Below are 21953 nucleotides of genomic sequence, written 5' to 3' on the forward strand. Positions count from 1 at the left end.
AACAATTTTTTATGCATGTGTGTTTGCTTTGCGATGTACAAAAACACCTCCGAATTAAAGAAATTCCTTTACAGGAAGGTAAGAGTGAAATGACAAACATACATGTATGCTCTTTGCGACCGAGAGCTCCGTAAAAAGAAAAATTTTGCTTGAGGTCACTGAGACCACTATACGGACCGACCTAGGCTGGCAAATAACGTATTTACCTTCTTTTTAATTTGTTTGCTACATAAACCTTGAAAGATTGTTTCGCATTGATTCCTTCCTCGCAATATAAATTTTTGAAGCACTAAAACAAAGTCTTCAAAAAGTACAAAATAGTTCGAAAAATTATTTTCAATCTTGGTCTGCGAGGTTAAAATGAATAATCCCGGTAAAAGGTCTTTTAAGCCTTCGAAAGCCCCTAACAAACAAATGTTCTATCCTTGCAAAGCTTTATTCATACAGTTAATCTTTGTGTTGATTCCGAGAATAATTTATTTTCATGAAACCTTTTCGGAAGTGAAAGTTACTGAGTAAAATGTATAAGTTTGGCAGTATAGGTCGTCCCCATAGGGTACAATCTTCCAAGAATTAATTTGATTGTTTCTAGTAAAGCATTACTTTCTTGAATGAAGGTAATTGTTGCGTGGTTTTGGCAAAACATCGCTGAGATGTAAGGCATTTCAACTGATAAATGAAACTGAAGTTCCCGACTTGCCGTTATTACTGTAATGAGGTGAACAAATTACGAAAAGCAAATAACAAATCTAAATTAACTGCAAATTAATTTTGTCGACTGACAGGAACGGATGTTCGCCTTTTCGAGAATTCAAAACCGCCCTTAAAATCCACTTTTGTGTTATCCTTTCAAGTTTATAACGTTTGTTGAGTAACAATTTCTATTTCACTAAACGAAACTTCCATCACTCTGCTCGTCCTGCTACAAAATGGTTCCGGACCAGCAAATCCGGCCTAGACAGGAAAAACTGGACGGGCGGAGAGATTCGAGGATTTGGGATTCCGGACCATGCTTGAGGAAAATAACAAGTTTGCAGTAACCGAGCGGGAGTTCTGTGTGTCGAAATCATTAGTACAAACCGAAATCAGTCAATTGAATTCTGAACTTTAATTTTCCCGGATGCAGCTTCCTTTTTACTCGCTGCCATTTTTGTTGTAAAAATGACAAATTTGGACAAAAGAAGGTCGTGCTCGCTGGCACTGATAAATTTGGACAAAAGGTCTAGTTTACTGGCTGATATGTTTTCAACTTTCCTAGCCTCGCTTATTGCATACCAATTGTTTTGGTATACGGCTCTTAATCTTGCATCGAGTGATTTTAAATTCTGGACCTTCGTGTCGTCTTTAGCTATTGTTTTGGCTGTCTGAGCTGTCCGCACTGCGGACAACTGTCAACTGTTTATTTCTACGGCCAGTAATGGAAAGATCATTCCAAAGTTTGGTTGTACTCCTTCCTCCATGAAATGCGTCTAGCTTTTCAAATGTCAAGTCCGGTTTCTAGTAACTGAAAAACAAGTGTTCGAAGTCCCTAGTTTCCTAGCGTGAATAGTCCTTAAGGTATGCAGGCTCTTTGAGGGTTCTCTTGGGACGTTGTGAGACAGCAGTAGGTGTGGGCTGCTGTTCCTGGGGTTGCTGGATGGTCTCAAGTGTATCAGGTAGGTTGTTAGTCTCAGCTAGGGTCTTTGTCTGGTCCTTGTTCTGGGTCAATGCCGGTTCCTGGCTGGGAGTTTGTTCTAGAGGCCTCTGTGGGACAGGCTGTTCTCTCAGGTCCACCCTGTTTCGTCGGTAGGTTCCTTTCTCAGACTCGACTTCATAAGATCGTTCATCATATCCTTTGGTCACCGTTGCCTTTTCCCATGCTTTCTGTCCAAGTGTAAATGGCCTCATTCTCACCACAGCTCCTTCTTCTAAGGGGGAGAGGTCACGGGTCCCCTTGTTGTAGTACTTGGCTTGTCGCGCTCGTCTCGCCTGGACTTTCTTCTTTACTGCTTCAGTGTGTACAGACTGCGGCATTAGTAGCTCTTTGGTTGCCGGGAGTTGTGTTTTGCAACGTCGACCTAACAACCGCTGGGCAGGACTGGTCCCCATTGATTCCGTGGGTGTGTTACGCAGTGCCAGCACTGCAAGGTAGATGTCTCCTTTGGCTTCTTTGGCCTTACGCAGGAGGCGTTTCGCATCTTTGACAGCTGCTTCTGCTTTGCCATTCGTTTGTTGGTGCCCAGGACTCCCCGGTCGGTGCTCAAAACCCCATTCGTTTGCAAAGTTGGTAAATTTCTCGCAAGCGAACTGTGGACCATTGTCACTTATCACGATGTCTGGTATTCCTTGTCTCGCGAAATTGCACTTCAGCTTCTTGATGACAGTGCCCGCTTTTGTGTCGGGAAGATGGTCGATTTCCCAGAAGTTTGAGAAATAGTCCACAATAATTAGGTAGTCTTTGCCATCAATAATGTACAAATCTGCACCGATCTTCTCCCACGGGCGCTCTGCGATTTCGTGGCTCATCAAGGATTCCCTCGGTTGTTTTGCCTCATATTTGCTGCATGTCTTGCATTGTGATATGTACTCCTTCAGTTCTCCAGTCATGCCGGGCCAGTACATGCACTCCCTGGCTCTTCTCAGGCAGCCGTTCAGTCCTATGTGTGAACTGTGAATGCGTTCTTTCATCTTCATACGCATCAGTTTGGGGATAAGGGGTCGCTCGCCTTTGAAAACGAGACCGTCGTAGACGCTCATCTCATCCCTGAAGTAAAAGTAAGGAGCAAGTACGGCCGGGAGCTACTGCCTCTCTGGCCAGCCAGTCTGGATTACTTCTTTTAGCTCTTGCAAAACTTCATCATCACAGGTGCTGTTCCCCAGCTCCTCGAGTCTCTCGTCAGTCACTGGCAGCAGTTTCACAGCACTCGCACGCTCAAACTCTCCCTGATCACTCTGATTTGTGGGAAGAAATGCTCTGCTTAGGGTGTCAGACAGGTACATCTCAAGCCCTGGTTTGTAGACGATGGACACGTCATACTTCTACACTTTCAACAGCATCCCTTGGAGTCTCTTGGGTGCACTTCGGAGTGGTTTCTTGGAGATGGCTGCTAGCGGTTTATGGTCGCTCTGAACAGTTACGGGGCGACCATATACGCACTGATCGAATTTCTGAAACGCAAACACTACGGCTAGCATCTCCTTTTCTATCTGTGCATATCGAGTCTCTGGGTCTGTCAGGGCGCAGCTTGCAAACGCTATGGGGTGCCCATTCTGCATGAGGGTGGCGCCAAGTCCTTTTTCACTCGCGTCACATTGGACAGTGAGCTCTTCTTCCGGGTTGTAGTATTTCAGCAAGGGTGCCTGTGTCACAAGCTCTTTGACATTCTCGAATGCTGCGTCATGCTCATGTTGCCACTGCCATAGCCCCTCCTTGCGTGTCAATTGTTGGATGGGCCCTGACACCTCGGCCAGTTGAGGCAGGAGCTTTGCAAAGTAGTTCGCAAACCCGCAAAATCGCCTCACAGCTTTGACGTTATCAGGTTTGGGCATGTTGCGCACGGCCTCAATCTTCTCTGGATCAGGTTTGAGCCCATCTCCTCGTGCACTTCTATAAGTCCCATCTGCTGGATCACCTTTGAGCCCATCTGCTGTGACCAGGTGTCCCGTGTAGGGGATCTCTTTGCACAGGAGCTGAAGCTTCTTCTTGTTTAGCTTCACCCCTTTCTCTTTGCACCGCTGTAGGAACTGTTGTAGTTTCGTGTTGTGATCAGCGGTTGCCTCTTCTTCTGTGTTTCCTACTCCGTAGATCACCATGTCGTCATGCACGGTCAGCAGGCCATCAAGCCGATCAAGTGCCTGGTTCAGCCTCTTTTGGAATATCTCACTGGCTACACTGACTCCAAATGGAAGTCGTTTCCACCTGTACCTCCCGTAGGGTGTGTCAAAGGTTGTCAGCTTGCTTGACTCGTCATCTAGTTGCACATGCCAGTAGCCATTTCTGGCGTCAATTTTGGTGAAGACTTTTGCTTGTGAGAGAGCTGGAAGTACGTCATCTATCACGGGGAGTGGGTATCTCCCCCTCTTTAGTGCTTTACTTAGTTGTTGTGTGTCTAGGCAAAGTCTCAAATCCCCCGATTCCTTCGTAGCAATAACAAGGTTACTAACCCAGTCTGTGGGTTCATCAACAGGCATCAGTGCACCAATGTCTGTCAGTCTCTCAAGCTCAGCCTTGAGCCTTGGTTTAATGGTGAATGGCACACGTCGCGAAGGGGCAATGTTAGGCGGCACTGTAGGGTCAACGTGTAGGTGTTGTTGTCCTTCGAGCGTCCCCAGTTTCCCTTCAAACACTTCACTGTATTCCTCGATGATCTCTTGTGCTGTTGGCGCCTTCTTAATTGCTAATTTTGTTGCAGCTACTTTTTCAAAGTTCTCCTCGTGTACTTTTATAAGTCCCATCTGCTGGATCACCTTTGAGCCCAACAATGGAGTCAAATTCTCCTTCACAACAATGAACTCGACTGAGTATTTCTTGCGGTTTCTGGGATTGCGTAAGGTCACGCGACAGGTCCCTTCTGGTTTGAGTTCAGTCTTGTTCGACATCTGCAAGACACGTTTCGTCGGCTGGATATCTTGCTTGTTGACGTATTTGTTTGGTAATACGTTTACTGTTGCGCCACAATCAATATGGAACTTTACAGACTTCTCGTTGATAAGCATCTGTGCGTGGATTTCGCGTTCCGTGACGCTGTTGACAGTTCCTGTGAATTCTGGTTTTGTAGTCACACAATAAAGGAATTCTTCTTCGCTTGTTTCTTCTTCACTTGTTTCGTCTTCGACTTCGACATTGTGTGCCTTTTCTTTTGCTTTACACTGTGCCGCAAAGTGGTTTTTTCTGCTACACGCTCCACACACACGGCCCCAAGCGGAACAGTTGTCTCTGCCTTTGCGATGTTTTCTTCCACAGAACTCGCACGGCTTATCTCTTGCCGGCATCTGTTCCTTATCTAGCTTCCGATTGGCATGTTTCGGAAACCGGCCTGTTTGCTTAGGATATTTGTGCTCTGGTTTCTTTGGTTTTCTCGATTCAACTTCATGGACCTCATCTGGCTTCGTGGTCTGGTCCATGTTCCTCAGCTGGGTGCTTGAAACTTCATCACTCTTTACAATTTCGATGCATTTTTGTAACGTCAACTTGGTCTGGCGCAATAGGCGCTTGCTTGTATCAGCACCACGTATGCCAAGGACAATTCGATCTCGTATTAGCGAATCGTGTAAATAAGTACAGAAATTGCACGATTGTGCAAGTGTTCTCAGTTCTCCTACATACGTATCAATGGATTCACCTTTCTTCTGGTTGCGACTGTTGAACATGTAGCGTTCATAAGTCTCATTGGTTTCTCCAATCGCATACTTGTCAAATTCCTTGATTATCTCCGATAGCTTACGCCGGTTCTCTTCATTCAAATCAAAGCTATTGTATGTCTTGACCGCCTCGGATCCTATCGAGTATAGAAGTAGTGTCACTCTGTACTCTTCTGTTTGCTTTTCCAGCTGTGCTACAATGGTGTAGTTTTCCCATTGCTGCTTGTACACCTTCCAATTCACAGCCTTGTTTTGTCCCGACAGATCCAGGCCTGTGGGCGGCTGTATTCCTTGTAAGATAGGCGGTGACTGCGCGCCCAAGGCTTGCTGTTCACCCGTTGTCGATGGTGGAGGATCTCCAGGCATCCTATACACTTCCAAACGTTGTTACGGTTCGATATCAAACGGTTTTTTCCGATATTTGCACCGCTGCCACCATGTTTAGTTCTACAACCTTCATTCAAACGATAGATCTTCGACTCTTACACGGTAAATCCACGTGATCCAACATCATACATTAACATGACACGTGACTGGTAACTCGCATACATTAGTCACGTAACATTCAGCTCCTCAGCATTAATTTTTGTGCTGCGTGTAGGTGACTGTGTCTTGGTTGACAAAGTTTAGTTCACAATTGAATTGATTTATTCTTCTTGGTCCCAGAGGCGACACAGAGTGTCCACTGTAGTTCGTCAGCTAAATCGTTTCTTGGCCCTCTTCTTAACTTCGCCCCAACCCATGCTTTCCTGATCTAAATCTCTCTACCGGCCACAACACCAGCTGTTTTTGGGTCGCCCTTGTTTCCTTCCACCCAGTCCGTTCCAATCTAAAGACGTGTGATGCTGCACTCCTAGGTGTTGCTCAAGTTATGCCAACTTCAGCGCGTCCTTTTGATGATAAGATGGATCGTTTCCTGGCCGCTCTGTTGTCATGTATTTTTGTTGGAGATTTTTTCAGGCCACCTGATTCCGAGTATCTGTCGTAAGAATTTGTCGTAAGAATTTTTTGCAAGAATTTGTCTTTAGAATTTGTCTTAAGAATTTGTTGATGAATCTGCTTCACACACATACTCGCTCAACCTGTTTGCTCCCGTGAGTGGAGCATAAGGCTGTCCCTTAACATCTTCCATCCTTCACGGTCTTTCTCTCGCTGTTCCACGATCTTCCACGTCATTTTAGTCAGTCCAGGCCCAGCTTTTTACGCTCAACTTCAACTGTTCGCCTCCACGCAATCTTAAGTCAGCTGCGACTTCTCTTGCCTTCCGGGTTCCAGGTGAGAGTACAGTTAGCTACAATCCTCGTCTTGTTTAGGAATCATAACATCTCCATATGCGGTGTCGCTCATCATGTGTGTTCCCAGTAATTTCAGAGTGTGTACTCAAGGCAAGATAGTATCTTTATTCCTGTGCTCTACCGCTTAACCGTGAGAATGAGAGCATCCAACAATGCGATCAATATAAGCTAATATAAAAGAATGGCAAACTAAATAACCTGGCTTTTCAGTGTCAACTGTTTAAAACTTTCCGTGATTTTCAACATGCGATTGGTGGGCAGGAGCCAAGCAACTCGGGAAAGAGAACTTGTGCGAGCAGAAACAAATAGCGCTCCCGTTAATGTACACAACATTCAGGTTGGCATAAAAAGCGCTGACTTATGAAATAAATTCTTGGGACGTAGAGACTTGCACAAACATGACGGGACGCACAGGGCTTCCACTGTAAGTACCGCAGAGAAATGGAGTAAAGGAACGTTTGATTAATCAATCTAAAACAGATCTTAAGGAATAAAAACCCTGATGATCTGGAATACTTTTCTGTTATGTTGTTGGCAGTGGGAGCCACGTGCAGTATTATCATACTCGGCAATTCAAGTTATTGTGAGGAAAATATCGCACAATTACACAGCCGAGGGCAAAAAAAAAAAAAAAAAAGCGCGTGGAGAAACGTAGTACATTGAGCTAAGATAGATTGTCAGTGTTTTAAGTGACCATGTACGGCTACCAATAGCTTGGCCAATGGCCCGTGCACGTAGCGAATCGTAAAAGTCCGTAAGTAACGACCTCCGAAAGAAGTGAGCCCACCCCTATCCCCTGAAAATAGACGAACAAAGGTTCAAAAGTATAAATTTTTTTCCAATCAATAACCTGAATAACGTACGATAAACTGATGACGATTCACCAAGGGAAGGTACAGCTTATTCCAGGAGGCGCCATGAACCGCCCTGGTAAAACAAACCCCGCAAAATTTTCATCAAGTATTAAGAAGGTACTAACAGGACCTTTTCTTCAAATTGAAAGTACTAAAATTGACAACTTTGCATCATTTTTAACAGAAACGCATTTAAAGAACGTTTAATCATATTGAAATTAAAAACTCGACCAGAGCAGTTAAATGCTTATAAAGCAGACTAACGTAGCAGTGCATCATGAACGGTAAACATAGTTTAAGTTATCTTACATCACGGTCTACATATAAAGTGCCCACCCATGTGCCAGCAACATAAATTTGAACTGGAACGAAGAATTTCAAAACGATTTATAAGAACTCAGTATTTTTTACAAATTACACCCACAACCTTAGAGGAAAACAGCCCTGTCCTCACAGAATTTGAAAAAAAAAATACCAAGGTGGCATCGAGTTCCGTGTCACCAACACCAAGTAGATAAAGAATCGCCCCTGAACACAGCCTGAAAAGTTTAGTTATTAAGGGCCGATCCGCACTAGCGACAAAGTTGTTTGTTGTTGCAAGCATGGCGCGTCATGTAATATGATCGCGACAAAATCGTAGCAATTTTTGATCCGCATTTGCAGTACACACACGTACTGAAGTGAATGACAACTTGATGACAACCGGCTGCTTCATTCAATATCAAGTTGAAAAACGAACGTGATAGCGTGACAGTGACGCTTTGCTTTACGTCGGGCCCGCTAGAGTTTCAACCATGGACAACCACCAATTCACGCAACTAATATCGATTATTCTGGTGTTCTTGCTCTTTAATGTTTTTTCATAGCATCACACACTCCAGTTTCAGATAGCATTACTCTTAAGCTGTGTAGATCAGATGAATCGACTACAGAACAGGGCCCTGCTGCTTAAAGAAAACGAAGATCGCGATCGACGGAGGAGAAGACGAATACTTCGTCGACGACATCCATACCACTGGGCTCTTCCTAGGCCTCAAGAATCGTGGTTTGAAATCCACTACAGAGACCCGAATGTTCCTGGAACATTTTTCCGAAGGCAACTTCGACTTGATAAGAGGACATTCGAGTTTTTGCTGAACGAGCTGAGACCACAGCTAACAAGACAGGACACTAAAATGAGAAAATGCATATCCCCGGAGAAAATACTGGCAACAGGTCCTCACAGACTGGGGCATGGAAGCTCTTACGTTGCTATAGGTCTTAATTTCAATGTCGGGAGATCTACAGTACTGGAGGCAGTGGAAGATGTTGTTGACGCTCTCTTAGAACTGAAGAATTTATATATCAAGTTTCCCGAAACCGAGGAACACATTATAGATGGAAGAGAAAGTTTCCAAATGTGGTCTGCTTTGCCTAATGTTGTTGGTGCTATAGAGGGCACCCACGTTAAGATAAAAACCCCAGTAGAAAATGGGCCCGATTACTTCAGTCGATACCAGGATCATGACATTGTTGTACAGGGAATAGTGGATGGAACTATGACGTTTCTTGACGTAGGAGCTGGTTATCCGGGAAGAATGCACGATGCACGAGTGTTGCGAAATAGCAATATTTTTACTCGTGCAGAAAACCGTGAGATTCTTACAGGGCCTACAGTTACAATTGGTGGGAATGACATACGACCCTATTTAGTTGGAGACAGCGCCTACTCTCTATCAAACTGGCTGTTAAAACCCTTTCCTGAAAGGACGAATGATCCCCACGAGATAGAATTTAACAAAGAACTCTCATCTGCCCGTGTCAAAGTGGAGTGTGCGTTCGGTTCAATCAAAAGCAGATGGCGAATACTGCACAAGCATCTGGACAGCAAAGTTAGCTTTGTCAGCAAGATAGTCATAGCATGTGTGGTACTTCATAATTTCTGTATACGGGCCGGTGATTTCTGGGATGATCCTCCTAGTGATGATGATGATGATGGGAGTGATGATGATGATGATGTAGTTGGGGATGGAGAACATGTCAGACAAATTCTAATGGACTATGTAAACCGATTGCAAAAGTAAGAATTTACCTGGCCAGTGGTGCTGATATACAGACACTGAAACTAGTAACGTTTCGTTTTTTAAAGCGATTTTTAATTGTATTATGTTTTAAAATGTCACATAAGTCTTACAGTATTGTGTTAAAATATATCAAGAACCCCTTCCCAGTTCAAACATCTTCAGAAGGAAATCATACGATCTCATTTATGACTGTTGCAATTGCTCGGAAAAAATCAGAAAAAATCAAACAAGTTTCATCATAATTATCCCACAAGAGTCCGTTTTAAGGCTTTTTAATGTTTATCAGAACAAAACTTACATGTCAGGCTGAGTTCACTTGTTATCTACTCATGATCACACGATCAATCCTTGTTTTGAATTTGCTTTGTCATACCAGCAAAAAGCTTCATAAATTCCCCCATGAACTGCACTTGTTGGGTTTGAGCGGCCTCCATTGAGGTCACGATACTCTGCGTTGTATCCACCATTTTAGCTCCTTGATTTTCCAGGTTCTCCATGGTCTTCTCGAATTTCTTGGCGCTCTTGGTTTCCTCCTCTTCATTGAAACTGTCGTCGAGGGAAGGCTTAGGAGATCTTTTTAATTTTCTCTCTCTTCTTGTCTGCTTTGCAACCTTTCCTTTTGCTTTTATCGCTTCATCGTCGCCGTCACCTTTTTCCTTGTCACGCTTCTCACTTTGCTGCTCTTGATCCTCTTGGGGCGGCGTGGGGCTTGGGTTTCCCGCCGAAACAACATGCTTAAATGTTACAGAGTCCTTTTTGCCAATAATCTCATTGATTTTGTCAAAATAAGGGCAGCTCTTCCTATTACCTCCTGTCTGCTTTCTGTTCCAGTCTTTAACTTTTTTAAACTGTTCTTTGAAATAGCGGATTTTGCGCTGGATCTGGTTGAGAGACCACGAGGACCGAAATTTGTTGTTTAAGCGCTCTAATATTTTTATCCAGTATCGTCGACTTTGAGCACTCTCCAGCCCGTTGTTATATTCTCCCCACAAGTCTATGAGGAAACCCTCTTGTGGTTCGGTCCACTTGTCGTAGGACCTTCGGCTTCCTTCGCTTTCTTCTTCTTCGTTTACTGGTACCGGTGGTGAGTCAGATGAGCTCGAAGAATTACCCCAGAAATCTGCAGTATTCTGAGTATTGTAGCCATACTGGACCTGAGATGGAACACTAGACAGCTGACTAGATAAGGGATGGTACAATGGCTTAATAAAACGCCGATTTTCTTCTTCGAAACCCGCTCTGGTAGAGGAGAAATCTTCAGCATAAGGAAAGGGAAAGTTGCCGACTGCCATTTTGCGTGGAATAGGCGCGAAAGCGTAACCTTACCTTTTATTTAATGCTGCACTCCATTGCGTTTATTTGACATTTAGATCTTGTAATGTATACAAAAGTTGTTATTTTAACTTGTTTTGTCGCTAGTGGCGTGCCTCAGAGGCAAGCCGACGGAACCTTTGAAGTTTGCTCGCCACAGCACAATCTTGTCGCGTGACGAAATTACGTCCGCACTGGCGATGTGACTTGTTTGACAAATTCTGTCAATCACTGCGACTAGTAAAAACAGACTTGTCGCTAGTGCGGATCAGCCCTTAGAACGATCGGCTGAAGTGTCGTAATTGATATGCATTCTTTAGAAAAAATGCTTAAAGCTGCCTCTAAGATGGTGCGTTTTTATCCGAGAGTGAGAGCAGCTGAAGGACCGTCTTTCACACCTGTCCCTGCTGATCTAGCGCTGATAAATTCTAACAAGGCACCTCAAATAACGCGCATGGATCAAACTGAACTTGTTTTTATATTGTTTGTTTGCTTTTGCTGGACGTAAGTTTACTAACGGCCTTTACTGGACAGAAATTACCAACAGTGGATTGCTTAGGTCGTTAGGTTTCTAACGACTTCCGTTCGCGCGTGCGTGTCGATAACCGGCGTGCCGATAACCGCGTGCGTGTCGATAACCGGCGTGGATGAGAAAGTATATCTTCATTCTGAGGTCAAGGGGACAATTGTAACAATAGCACGATAGTAGTTTATTCACCACTTTATATTTACTCTAATATCGTGACAGCATAGTAGTCTTTTAAACGATATGTCACCGCGTTTTCTGCTTTGATCGTGATATTTTTCTGTTTTCATTCAGTTCAACAAATCAGAATTCGTCATTGTGCGATAAAACAGTCCATTTGTCTACCTTGTGTCAAATTCTTTGGCCCTGAGGACTTAACATTAGTTGCGATAAACTGATATAAGTATTTCTCGGTTAAAGTTCACTAAACTGCCATAAAGTGAAGCAAATTAATATTAAATCAGACGAATAATGCTTTTGCTGGCATGACATTAGACTCTCTTGGTTACGCTGCACCCCTGGGTGTGTCACCTTAAAGTGTAGCCGAAATATGTTATTGCAGGCATTGCATTAGACTCTCTTGGTTACACTACACTCGTGGGCGTGCCACCTTAAAGTGTAGCTGAATAACGTTATTGCAGGCATGACATTAGACTCTTGGTTAAACTACACTCCTGGGTGTGCCACCTTAAAGTGTAGCCGAAGAATGTTATTTTCGGGCATGACATAAGACTCTCTTGGTTACACTACACTCCTGGGTGTGCCACCTTAAAGTGTAGCCGAATAATGTTATAGCAGGCATGACATCAGATTCTTTTGGTTATACTACACTCCTGGGTGTGCCACCATAAAGTGTAGCTGTAATATGTTATTGCAGGTATGACATAAGACTCCCTTGGTTACACTACACTCGTTGGTGTGCCACCTTAAAGTGTTGCCGAATAATGTTATTACGGGCATGACATTAGACTCTTTTGGATATACTACACTCCTGGGTGTGCCACCTTAAAGTGTAGCCAAATAATGTTATTGCAGTCATGACATTAGACTCTTCTGGTTACACTACACTCCTCCCAGGGTATCCAATCGATGGCGAAGATTCGTGTGGTTATCGATTGGTATCGATTATCAATACCAATCGCTAGATAAATTGGTATCGATTTGTATCGATTGGTTATAGATTGACGGAACCTGAATTTGTACGCAGTAATTGTAAACACGTTTCATTTTAATGCTAACAGGAGAACAACACAGAAATACCTGCATGTACTGGCCAAAGAGAATCCGCAAGACCGGACCGTAGGTGGCCGAGCTGTCCACGATGGTTCACAACTTTAAACGCGTTTCCCCGTTCTCCCCTCTTCTTGTTTGCAGTTAACACTTCACCGAAGTTCACCTCAAAACGGCAAAGATGATAGCCTTTGACGATGCACTTATATTCAGTAAAGCTTCTACCCGGACGTCTTGCGTAGACATTATGACACGGAAAGGCAATGACGGGCAAGTGGGTAATTCGAGTACACGTGCAACGGGGTATATTCTTTGCGTTGAGAAGACTGGGTCGGAATTTGTTTTACCAATTTCGTCCCCAGGGCTTCCTAAAAATGGCAGATGATCGGACAGGTAGCGTGCGTGACGTCTGTACGAGGTTGCGACCCAATCGATAGCAATCGATGAACGGTTTTTGTGTGGTTATCGATTGGTCATCGCTTGGCCGATACCAGTCGATACCAATTAACTAATTTTATCGATTGATATCGATTGATCGATTGAATTTCGATCATCGGTTTCCATCGATTGGATACCCCGGAACTCCTGGGTGTGCCACCTGCAAGCGTAGCCGAATAATGTTACTGCAGACATGACATTAGACTCTCTTGGTTACACTACACTCTTGGGTGTGCCACCTTAACGTGTAGCCAAATAATGTTATTGCAGTCATGACATTAGACTCTTTTGATTACACTACACTCCTGGGTGTGCCACTTTCAAGCGTAGCTGAAATATGTTATTGTAGGCATTACATTAGACTTTCTTGGTTACACTACACTCTTGGGTGTGCCACCTTAAAGTGTAGCCGAATAATGATATTGCAGGCATGACATTAGACTCTCTTGGTTATACTACACTCCTGGGTGTGCCACCTTAAAGTGTAGCCCAATAATGTTATTGCAGGCATAACATTTGACTCTCTTGGTTACACTACACTCCTGGGTGTGCCACCTTAAAGTGTAGCCAAAGAATGTTATTTGCTGGCACGATATAAGATATTATTTGGGTTATATCTTGTAAATTAGGTTATTAATATTGGAGTGCACGCTTGCGTCAACAGAGGACTGATAGAATTACTCTGGTTAAAATCAGATTTTTTGCAGTGTTCAAATCATTTTATGAAAAGGTCTTCTTCAGATTTTCCAGGGGAAATGCGTGGACAAAAACGTCTTCAATGATGTTGACAATTTGAATCCTGTTAAGCTGGACCTATAAACATAATTAATCGTCTGCCAGTCAGTAACCACATAGCAAATAGAATACAATGATAGTACACATGAATAAACAACCATCAACTAGCAACAGACCTTATGGTTAGTGATAAGCCAACCATAATATGGGCTACTGAAAAAAATCAATTGTAACTTTTCAGTAAGTGCTTCGTTAATTACAAAACATTGTCTATTCTCATAAACCTGGAAAGAGTGGAGAGGTCAAATTTGAAGGATTCCCTAAAAATGGATCGAAATACTTCTGCAAAATTAATACACCTACATCATCATCATCTTCATCATTATTGATAAACTGTGGTTGAAACTTATTGACTATTACTTTTCCCGAAAATTCCCATAAAAAGTTAGGACACTCTAAATGAATTATATTTCAACAATCCAAACTAGACTGACCTGACATTGAACTGACAAGAAAATTATCCCTGAAATTTCTAGTTGTCAGCAAACTACTTTGTTTTGAGTCTTGAAAAAGCAATCAGCGCTCGGGTTATGTTGCAAAATTCACTTCGCAGCTAGCCTCGTACACAGACGCTTTTTGAGCTCATCACGCAATATCAGAGGGAGGAAGATTGCGTGACGAGCCCAAAGAGTATCTGCGTAGGAGGCTAGAAATCAGCCAGCTTTATTATTTTCCTCATGGGACTAGTCCAAAATATATCAATTTCCAAAATGACTGATATTGTGGTCCATAGTACCATCCTGACGCTTCAATCAAAAGAAAATACCGCTATGCTAGCTGACCCCTGACCCTACTCCAGCAAAATCCACCCAGATCCCTGATGGCAAAAATTAAATTCAAACGGGAAAATAAACTGAGATTGAGCTCTCAAAACACAAAGGCAGCGCTAGTCAGACTGGAACGGCCATTGCCATTCAAAGGACTCATTTAAAAATGGAAGTTCTCTTAATTCCCCTCGGGGTAAATCAGCTGAACTCAAGTAACATAATTTGTCCGTAGGCTTACCACCGTTCTTGACCACGTCCTTTTTGAATAGTGAGCAACTTTAATCCAGGCCGTTCAGGAAATTATTCAAGCGACTAAGTTCTTCATCCTTGTTAAGTGCAACATCCTGATATCAGAAACTTGTCAGTTAAAAATCCCAACTGGTGGGAGGCTGACCAGAGAGTGACCAGATGGCTATTTACAAAGGGTGGAGGAGTTGAATCTGGGGCCACCAAACACAAATCCATTTAGTGGCAGGGAGGAGGATTTGAACTGGGAACCTCCAGATTACAAATCCAGCGCCCTTACCACTAGGCCACGCCGCCTGCGAATAGCCCGTGTTACGGCCGCCCTTCCCGAAAGAAAAAATCGGGAAGGGGATGCCGCCTCTCTCTGATTTTTTTAAACACAGGCTGGAGTGCAAGTGAAGGAGCACACAAATTATTATGGGTAATCAAATGGTGACTAGTGAAATTAGGAAATAATTTCACCGGCGTTTCGTCAAAATTCTAATAATTTTGCGAGCCTTTAGACAAAGGAAATTACTTGTTTCTCGTCTTAGGGATTCTTTCTTTTATTGTTTATTGATTTGCCAAAAATGTTTCTTTTGTTTTTGCATCCCAAGTGATGAAACGTTTTCAATCCCAACAGCACGAAATAATTCTGCTGTCATCTGAAGACATAAAGAGCCTCGCCGAAAAAAAATCCTACTGTTACGAGACAAAACAAAGACAAGCTCTACAGTAGGGACGTAAGTTACAACTGGAAGTTAGAAAACACCCTGTAATTAAAGCCGTACTTTTATATGCGGCTCGTGTTCCCACGGCGTTTCTCGTTCGTCCAAACTTCCACTCGTGTCTCTTTAACTCAACAGAACCACAGAGAATGTTATTTATGTCTGACAAATATTGGACTAGGCTAAACAAAATCCTGCTCAATTATCTGCCAAACTGAGCCGAACGCTGAGGCAAATAATTGATCGGCGAGACACTGACAAATTAAGATATTTTGCGATAACCGAGTTCAATAGTTATTTTATGACTCGATCTTCAAGTTTGTTTTCATATTTAAACCACTCTAGCTCTTTCAGCTCAAGGAAGCAATGTGCCACTTTTCACACGAAAGCGTGCTTACAATAGGCCGATTCCGATATATTAAAATTCTAACTTGACTCCGAGGCTTAGGGAAATAAAACAAAAGAAATTAATTATTCATCCCTCATCCTCGATGCGATTTCTTTTGTTTTATTCCCCTAAGCCTCGGAGCCAAGTTAGAATTTTAATATATCTGAAATGACCTATTACGCATGAGCAGAATATGATTTGCAGCAAGACACATTTACACGGTACTACGCATGAGCAGGCCATTATTTGTAGGCGGTTAATTGCAGGTCACTTGATGGGCTCTCGGCAAGTGAAAGGGAAGGAAAAAAATGCATCGAATGATAATATGTTCGTAAAGACCTAAACCTACATGGGTGTGGCACTGCTCAGATTATGATATTGAGCACTCGTTTGATTACAAACCATTACAAACCGTATTGCACTTATCGAATGTCCTGCAAATAAGCCTTAGTTTTTATGGGCAAGTGAAAGGTAATTATCAACGTGAAATTAACCGTAATTATCTCGTATACCCTATTAATTTAATTTAAACTGCTCAGTGAAGCGATGATTGTCAAATCACCGCTTCACTTAGAGAGGAAACATTTGATAGGTTGTACAGCCAGCCAAACAGATTATGTTTTGCATAGCGGGCTACAATTTTGCGCGTTCCGAGGGCATATTTTCCAAACAAAATTCTGCACGCGTGAGACATAACTATTTCGTTATAATAGGAAAGCCTGGGAAATATTTAAAACAAAAAAGTATAGATTTGCTCTTCCGTCAGCTTAAGTTTATTTCCTTTTGTTTTATTTCCCTGTGCCTCGGCGAGAAGTGAAAACTTGTCTCATTGGCCGTTACTACTTTGCCCGGAGTTTTAACGACATGAGAGATCATTGCAGTTATGGACGCAGCCTTGGCAGTTACGAAAATGAAGCCTGAAAAGAATTCATACTTGATTTTTCATATTCACTTGCATGTCTGCACCAAGAACTGATTCTCTTTTTCAGACTTCACTTTCATAACTGGCCAAGCAACTTACTTAACTACGACGATCTATCAGGTCTCAAAATCTTTATCCTGCTGTTGAAATATATAATGTGTTTTATTATATCTCAAAGCTGTTTCTGTTGCTAAAATGTTTCGTGATTTATCGCCAAGTGTTCTTAACTTTTATAGCAAGGGTGGAAGTTTAAAACTTTCTTTTACATTAAGTTATGTATTAAAACGTGCTAACGACTTAACAGCGATTTCAAATTGACTCGTTTTGCTTTCGAATTTGAAGCCGTTCCGCGTGAACAGACATCGTTCCCGAACCCGTCAGACAAAGAGGAGGGATATAATAAACATCTTATTTACCTCGTCTTCTCGGTCCGTACTGTAAGTTACAGATCCTCATGTTTTCCTCGTCGATTTATGGCCTGCGCGCTTCGCGCTTGGGCCATGAATCGAAGGGGAAAAAACTCGGTCCGTAACTTACAGTACGGACCGAGGAGAAGAGATAATTGAGAGGTATATATATATTCAGTGGCTTTGCCGCGTTGTTTGCAATTCATAGCCCTTTACAGCTACTCATTTGTTTCGATATGAGTTATGGCCTACAGACCCTAAATAATTGTACATGTAAGTAGTCACGACTTTCGCTGTCTTTCAGAGTGCAGAGAAGGCGCTTAAGGCCGCCCAATACGCGGAAGATGCGTTCAAAACGAATGTTCACAATCTTATGCGCAACGCCTCGCGGCTTGGAGACTCCGAACTGACGAGACTCGCGAACCAGCTGGAGCATCAAGTGGTGGATTCAACACGCATGCGCTATCCGGACCAAGTTAGCTATCCCCAGATTCCCAATGATGTATACTCGGTGGAGATGGCTCACGAAGCCCTGGAACTAGCCAGGTCTATCCTGGAGAGAGTCCGCTGTGCAATAACAAAATAATAGTACTGTTCTCATGGAGAGCCGGGTGCTTGCCATTTGTCAGAATAATCCAGTTGGGATGACTGTTGAATTATGGTAAGGGTTTGTTCAAAATCAAAACTCCAACCAAACGAGATGGCGCATACCATTTGCAATTAGATTTGCCGTTATTGTTTACGGTTGGTGAGAGACTGGAAACTGGAAAATGAAGCAAACGTGAAGAAAATTTCCGCCGTTCCGTTCCGAACGGAAAAAGAGGACTACCTCCTGGAGGTAGACGACAATTTCCGAACAGATTTCTTACTGTTCCATTAGACTTTCAAGTGATATTTCCGGATGTTTGGTTAAATGGTAAGCACCCCCGATCTCAAGAATAGTTCTTAGCAAGTCTTTGTAAAAAAAAATTCAAGATTGTTGACTTTGATAGAGATTCTTTGTCTTGGATCAAAACGCGTCGCGTAAAATTGAAACGTAAGAACGTGCGGAAAGGAAGATTTTACTGCCGCATTGTGTACGGAACGGCAGGTGTTAGTTTTCTTGTTGACCTTGTTTTTCCAATCGATCGGAGGTTTCAATTAGCGCACAAGTTAATATTTATTTCTTTTTGACCTTATTTTTCCAATCGATCGCAGGTTTTAATTAGCGCGGTTTCGCAGTCTCAATCAGGAAAGCCAGAGACTCAATGGTGATCTGTTGAATGTGGGCAAATAGATGTGACATCTTTTTTCCTCAAGGGGAAACTTGTTAATGCTACAGAAATAATTACTTTGAGTTCATATTAATGATTCACTAGTTTTCAAATACGGAACGCCAGCTCTTGGTGATAGGAAGAAGTTCTAGGCAATAACATGTGTTTCTGAGATCTCTATCACAGCCTGTTTAGATACAAAAAACGTTGGGCTTTATTTGGTTGTTATCATCTTACCAGCAATAACGTACAATTACGAAACTATGTAACCCTTTTTAATGATGATTTGTCAAGTTTTATGCCTTTTAGATTCTAACGAGATTTTAATAGAGACGTAATTTTATGTAAACTGATTTCACTTCTAGTGCACTTTCAGAATAAAAAAAAGTGTTTTTAGAACTGATGAGTGTAATGACTGAAGAGCGAGGTAAATATTGATGCAGGCTAACTAGAACACACCCGAGAGGTTGCCACTGAGCTTTATTGCGAGGTTTAAATCTAATATCAGCCATTGCTGTCCAAATTGCTAGATCATTTGCATAATCTTTATGTCACACCATCGGCAGTATTCATACTCGTCTAGTGTCAGTAGGACGATCACTGCTAATCTTCTTTACATATCCAAGAACTTTCAAGGTGAGTAAGGTGGGTCTATCGTTTGAAGCTGTACAAAGTAAGTTGATATCTGTGCCTGGGAACTTGGCAATCATGAACGACCCGTTAACTGGTAGCAAAACTTGCGCATGCCAGAAATTACAATGAGAATTATTGCTTAAGATAATCTGCCTGTTATAGCCTAGTATGCAGCCTATTTTAGACCCATCTATCGTCACAATTTACAAATGTTAAAGATGCGATCCTAACTTGGTTACTTGGTTTTAATGAATCTTCCTTGTTTTTAACTAAGGTAGATCGCGGGATTCGGGAGGGTGTATCTTTTTATAATGGGAGGAGTTTATAGAGGCCGGAGTCATTAAGAAACGAAAGGAAAAGGAGATTAAAAGGTTACCCTAAAATGAACCTCTTTAGATTTTCAAGGGGACAGTCGTGCTGAAAATGTGCCGCGTCATTTTAGTAAGTGAATTTAAAATGGAACGCCGTAATCGCCAATCTAGTCGTGAAAATGTTACTGGCCCATCCAGCGGCACATTCTTACTGGTCATTACAAGGAAGTACCCTTCCCCCCCCCCCCGGACAGAGTGATATCCAGCCCAGTAGTCATTATTAACTGACACTACAAATGTGTCACAACCAGGCTCGTGCAACCTTGAAAGCATTAGATCTGTATAGCTGTAGAAGCTACCCAAGTACATGCTCTCCTGTCGTCGTCAGTAGTATCTGGTCATCACTCACCTACCAACCCGTCTTAAAAAGAAACCTGAGAAACTGATGAAGACAACAACAATGCATAGTCAAAGGCCTTTAGTCCCGGGGGGATACTCCCTTATATGACCCATATAGGTATGTGCGGCCCCAAAGGGTATGGTATTTTAGCAGGTTTGGTCGTAATAGGGTGTAGATTTTGGCCATTTTGGTCACAAATAGGGTATGGGTTTTGCACTCTAATCTTGAATTAGGTAGACAATTAGGCCTGAGCTAGGGAACTAATTATAAGCCAGGTCTAAAAAGGGGTATTGATTTAAGGTTTAGGTCTTAAATAGGGCATCGAATTTTTGTTAGGTCATAAATGGGGCAGAGAAAATCGGAGATTTTGGTCTTAAATTGGGTAAGGGTTGTGCGAAGCGGTGCGCACAGCCCCACCCAATTTTTCTGGGATTACTTCCCCCGGGTCTTTAGCCAATGTTCTCTTCTTTGTGGGAGACCTTACTCAAGTTAGCTTGTCTCTTGTGTGTCCTCAGAAGTGAATTAGTGCAGGAAATCGTATGAATTCGAGTGCAATTAGGGATTTACACTACAAGTGATATTTGAAAATTCTCTCAAACTGCAGGAGCCTTTATTCCAGTGTAATTTCAAAGAATTTTTAAATATCAAGAGTAGTGTAAAACCTTAATTGCTGGAGCTTTCGTATTATTACTCATATATCAAATGAGCCCCAATTAATGACAGAGTTCGTATGAACACGCGCGCCCACATTAATTTGCACCGAGTGCAGTGGTGAATGTGCATGCTCTCAGCTAATCACAATTAATGAAGTGATGTTCTCAGCCATGTACCACGTCATGTACTATGTACCGGTTGTGAATGATGTAATTGTAAGCTCGAATACCGTCAGGAGTAATTGGGTCAATAGGTTTCTTTTGATATGTTTAACTCAAGTTGACAAGCTGAAGGATATTAAAAACAGAGATTCGACAGAGGTGAATAAGAATGCTTTTCAATTTCCTTCGCTTGTGTCCTCCAGGCCTCGCTACCAAGCTGGATTTCAACTTATCAAAAGGTGCCCATTTTTTTTTGTACATGGCATGGGGTGCCTGATGGCGGGAATAATATTGTTGATGCGACGTCATTCATAGCTGTAAGTTTGAAGTTGAACCTCAGAATAACGAAAGATAGTTCAAGATGGCTGGGTACGAGCTATAGCTGATGGCAAATGACTGAAAAGACATATCTAAGCCAGTGTTTTGACTTAATTCGAGTGATTCCTCTGGTTGCTCGAGATTACCGAGTTCCAGATAAGAGAGGTTCAACTGTACTCTCATCAGTAACAGACCTGTTATTAATACCTGATGAATTGTTTTTTTTTCCCTACGCGTTTAATTAATCTTTCTTGGTCCTGGTGAATTCTAAAACACTCCTCGGTCAGTTTTACTTAAGGACTTTAACTAGCCTCCGCCACTTTCGAAGCCATCGAAATTATTGCCCTTGCGTGGTGAAGCGAAATCTTATTGCTTTACTGAAGTTTTGTTCCTGAAAGTTTGTTTAATTATCTTTAGAAGTTTTGCGGTGATTTCCATCGTTTCGACATGCTTCCACAGGATTCCACTCTGTCCCAAGTATTGCCTTCATATATCATTTTAGAAATAGAAAACATGTACCATGTTTCTATCGAGTTTTAGTATAAACTTACTAGCGTTTTATCACGAATGATTGGCTACGCTACCCACTATATCTATTCTGTGATAGATAGCGAGTAGCGTAGCAGTGTGCCCTTGTTAACAAAATGACGGCCGCTTCTTGGCATTTTCGAAGTGTCTGTGAAGAGATTTAGACAAAGTTTTGAACGACTAGTAGATTTATAGTAAAGCAATTAGATTATTCGCTCTCGATTTCTATCGCGCGTAGAAATCGAGAGCAAATAATCTAATTGTTTTCGTAGAATTGTTAATAAAATTTCCTTCAAATAACAGTTTCCAATTATTTCTTGACGTATTATTAAACTTTGCGCCTGAAAAAGATCGCTCGAATTGAATTGTCTTTTAAAATTGAAGTTGTGTGCGCGCGCATCAGTTT

The 21953-nt window shown here is 42.3% G+C and overlaps 3 protein-coding genes across 4 annotated transcripts in view; 2 read left to right on the top strand and 1 right to left on the bottom strand.

Moving 5' to 3' along the window:
- The window catches only part of LOC110067072 (sacsin-like), a 48298-nt gene extending 29357 nt beyond the window's left edge, over positions 1-18941 (top strand). Inside the window, exon 9 of one of the 2 annotated variants that reach the window (XM_089285851.1) lies at positions 12631-16255. In XM_089285851.1, the coding sequence (XP_089141977.1) occupies positions 12631-12804 (174 nt within the window). In that variant the 3' untranslated portion in view covers positions 12805-16255. Of the gene's footprint in view, positions 1-12630; positions 16256-17593 lie in introns of those variants that run through there. The other variant, XM_089285850.1, reaches the window with a different exon arrangement.
- On the top strand, positions 2-9782 carry LOC149115621 (uncharacterized). Its single transcript, XM_089285899.1, has one exon. The coding sequence runs from the start codon at positions 8407-8409 to the stop codon at positions 9550-9552; it is 1146 nt and encodes a 381-aa protein (XP_089142025.1). The 5' UTR covers positions 2-8406; the 3' UTR covers positions 9553-9782.
- LOC149115622 (uncharacterized) lies at positions 9873-10844 on the bottom strand. Its single transcript, XM_089283910.1, has one exon. It carries the CDS (start codon positions 10842-10844, stop codon positions 9894-9896), a length of 951 nt encoding a protein of 316 aa, XP_089140036.1. The 3' UTR covers positions 9873-9893.
- Positions 18942-21953: the final 3012 nt, after the last annotated feature.

The sequence above is a fragment of the Orbicella faveolata genome, unplaced genomic scaffold (assembly GCF_042242905.1).
Source record: "Orbicella faveolata isolate gen_17 unplaced genomic scaffold, um_ofav_v1 contig_13, whole genome shotgun sequence".
Taxonomy (NCBI): Eukaryota; Metazoa; Cnidaria; class Anthozoa; order Scleractinia; family Merulinidae; genus Orbicella; species Orbicella faveolata.

Coding starts and splice junctions, on each gene's coding strand:
- LOC149115621 (XM_089285899.1), top strand. CDS start 8,407: ATGAATCGACTACAGAACAGGGCCCTGCTGCTTAAAGAAAACGAAGAT.
- LOC149115622 (XM_089283910.1), bottom strand. CDS start 10,844: ATGGCAGTCGGCAACTTTCCCTTTCCTTATGCTGAAGATTTCTCCTCT.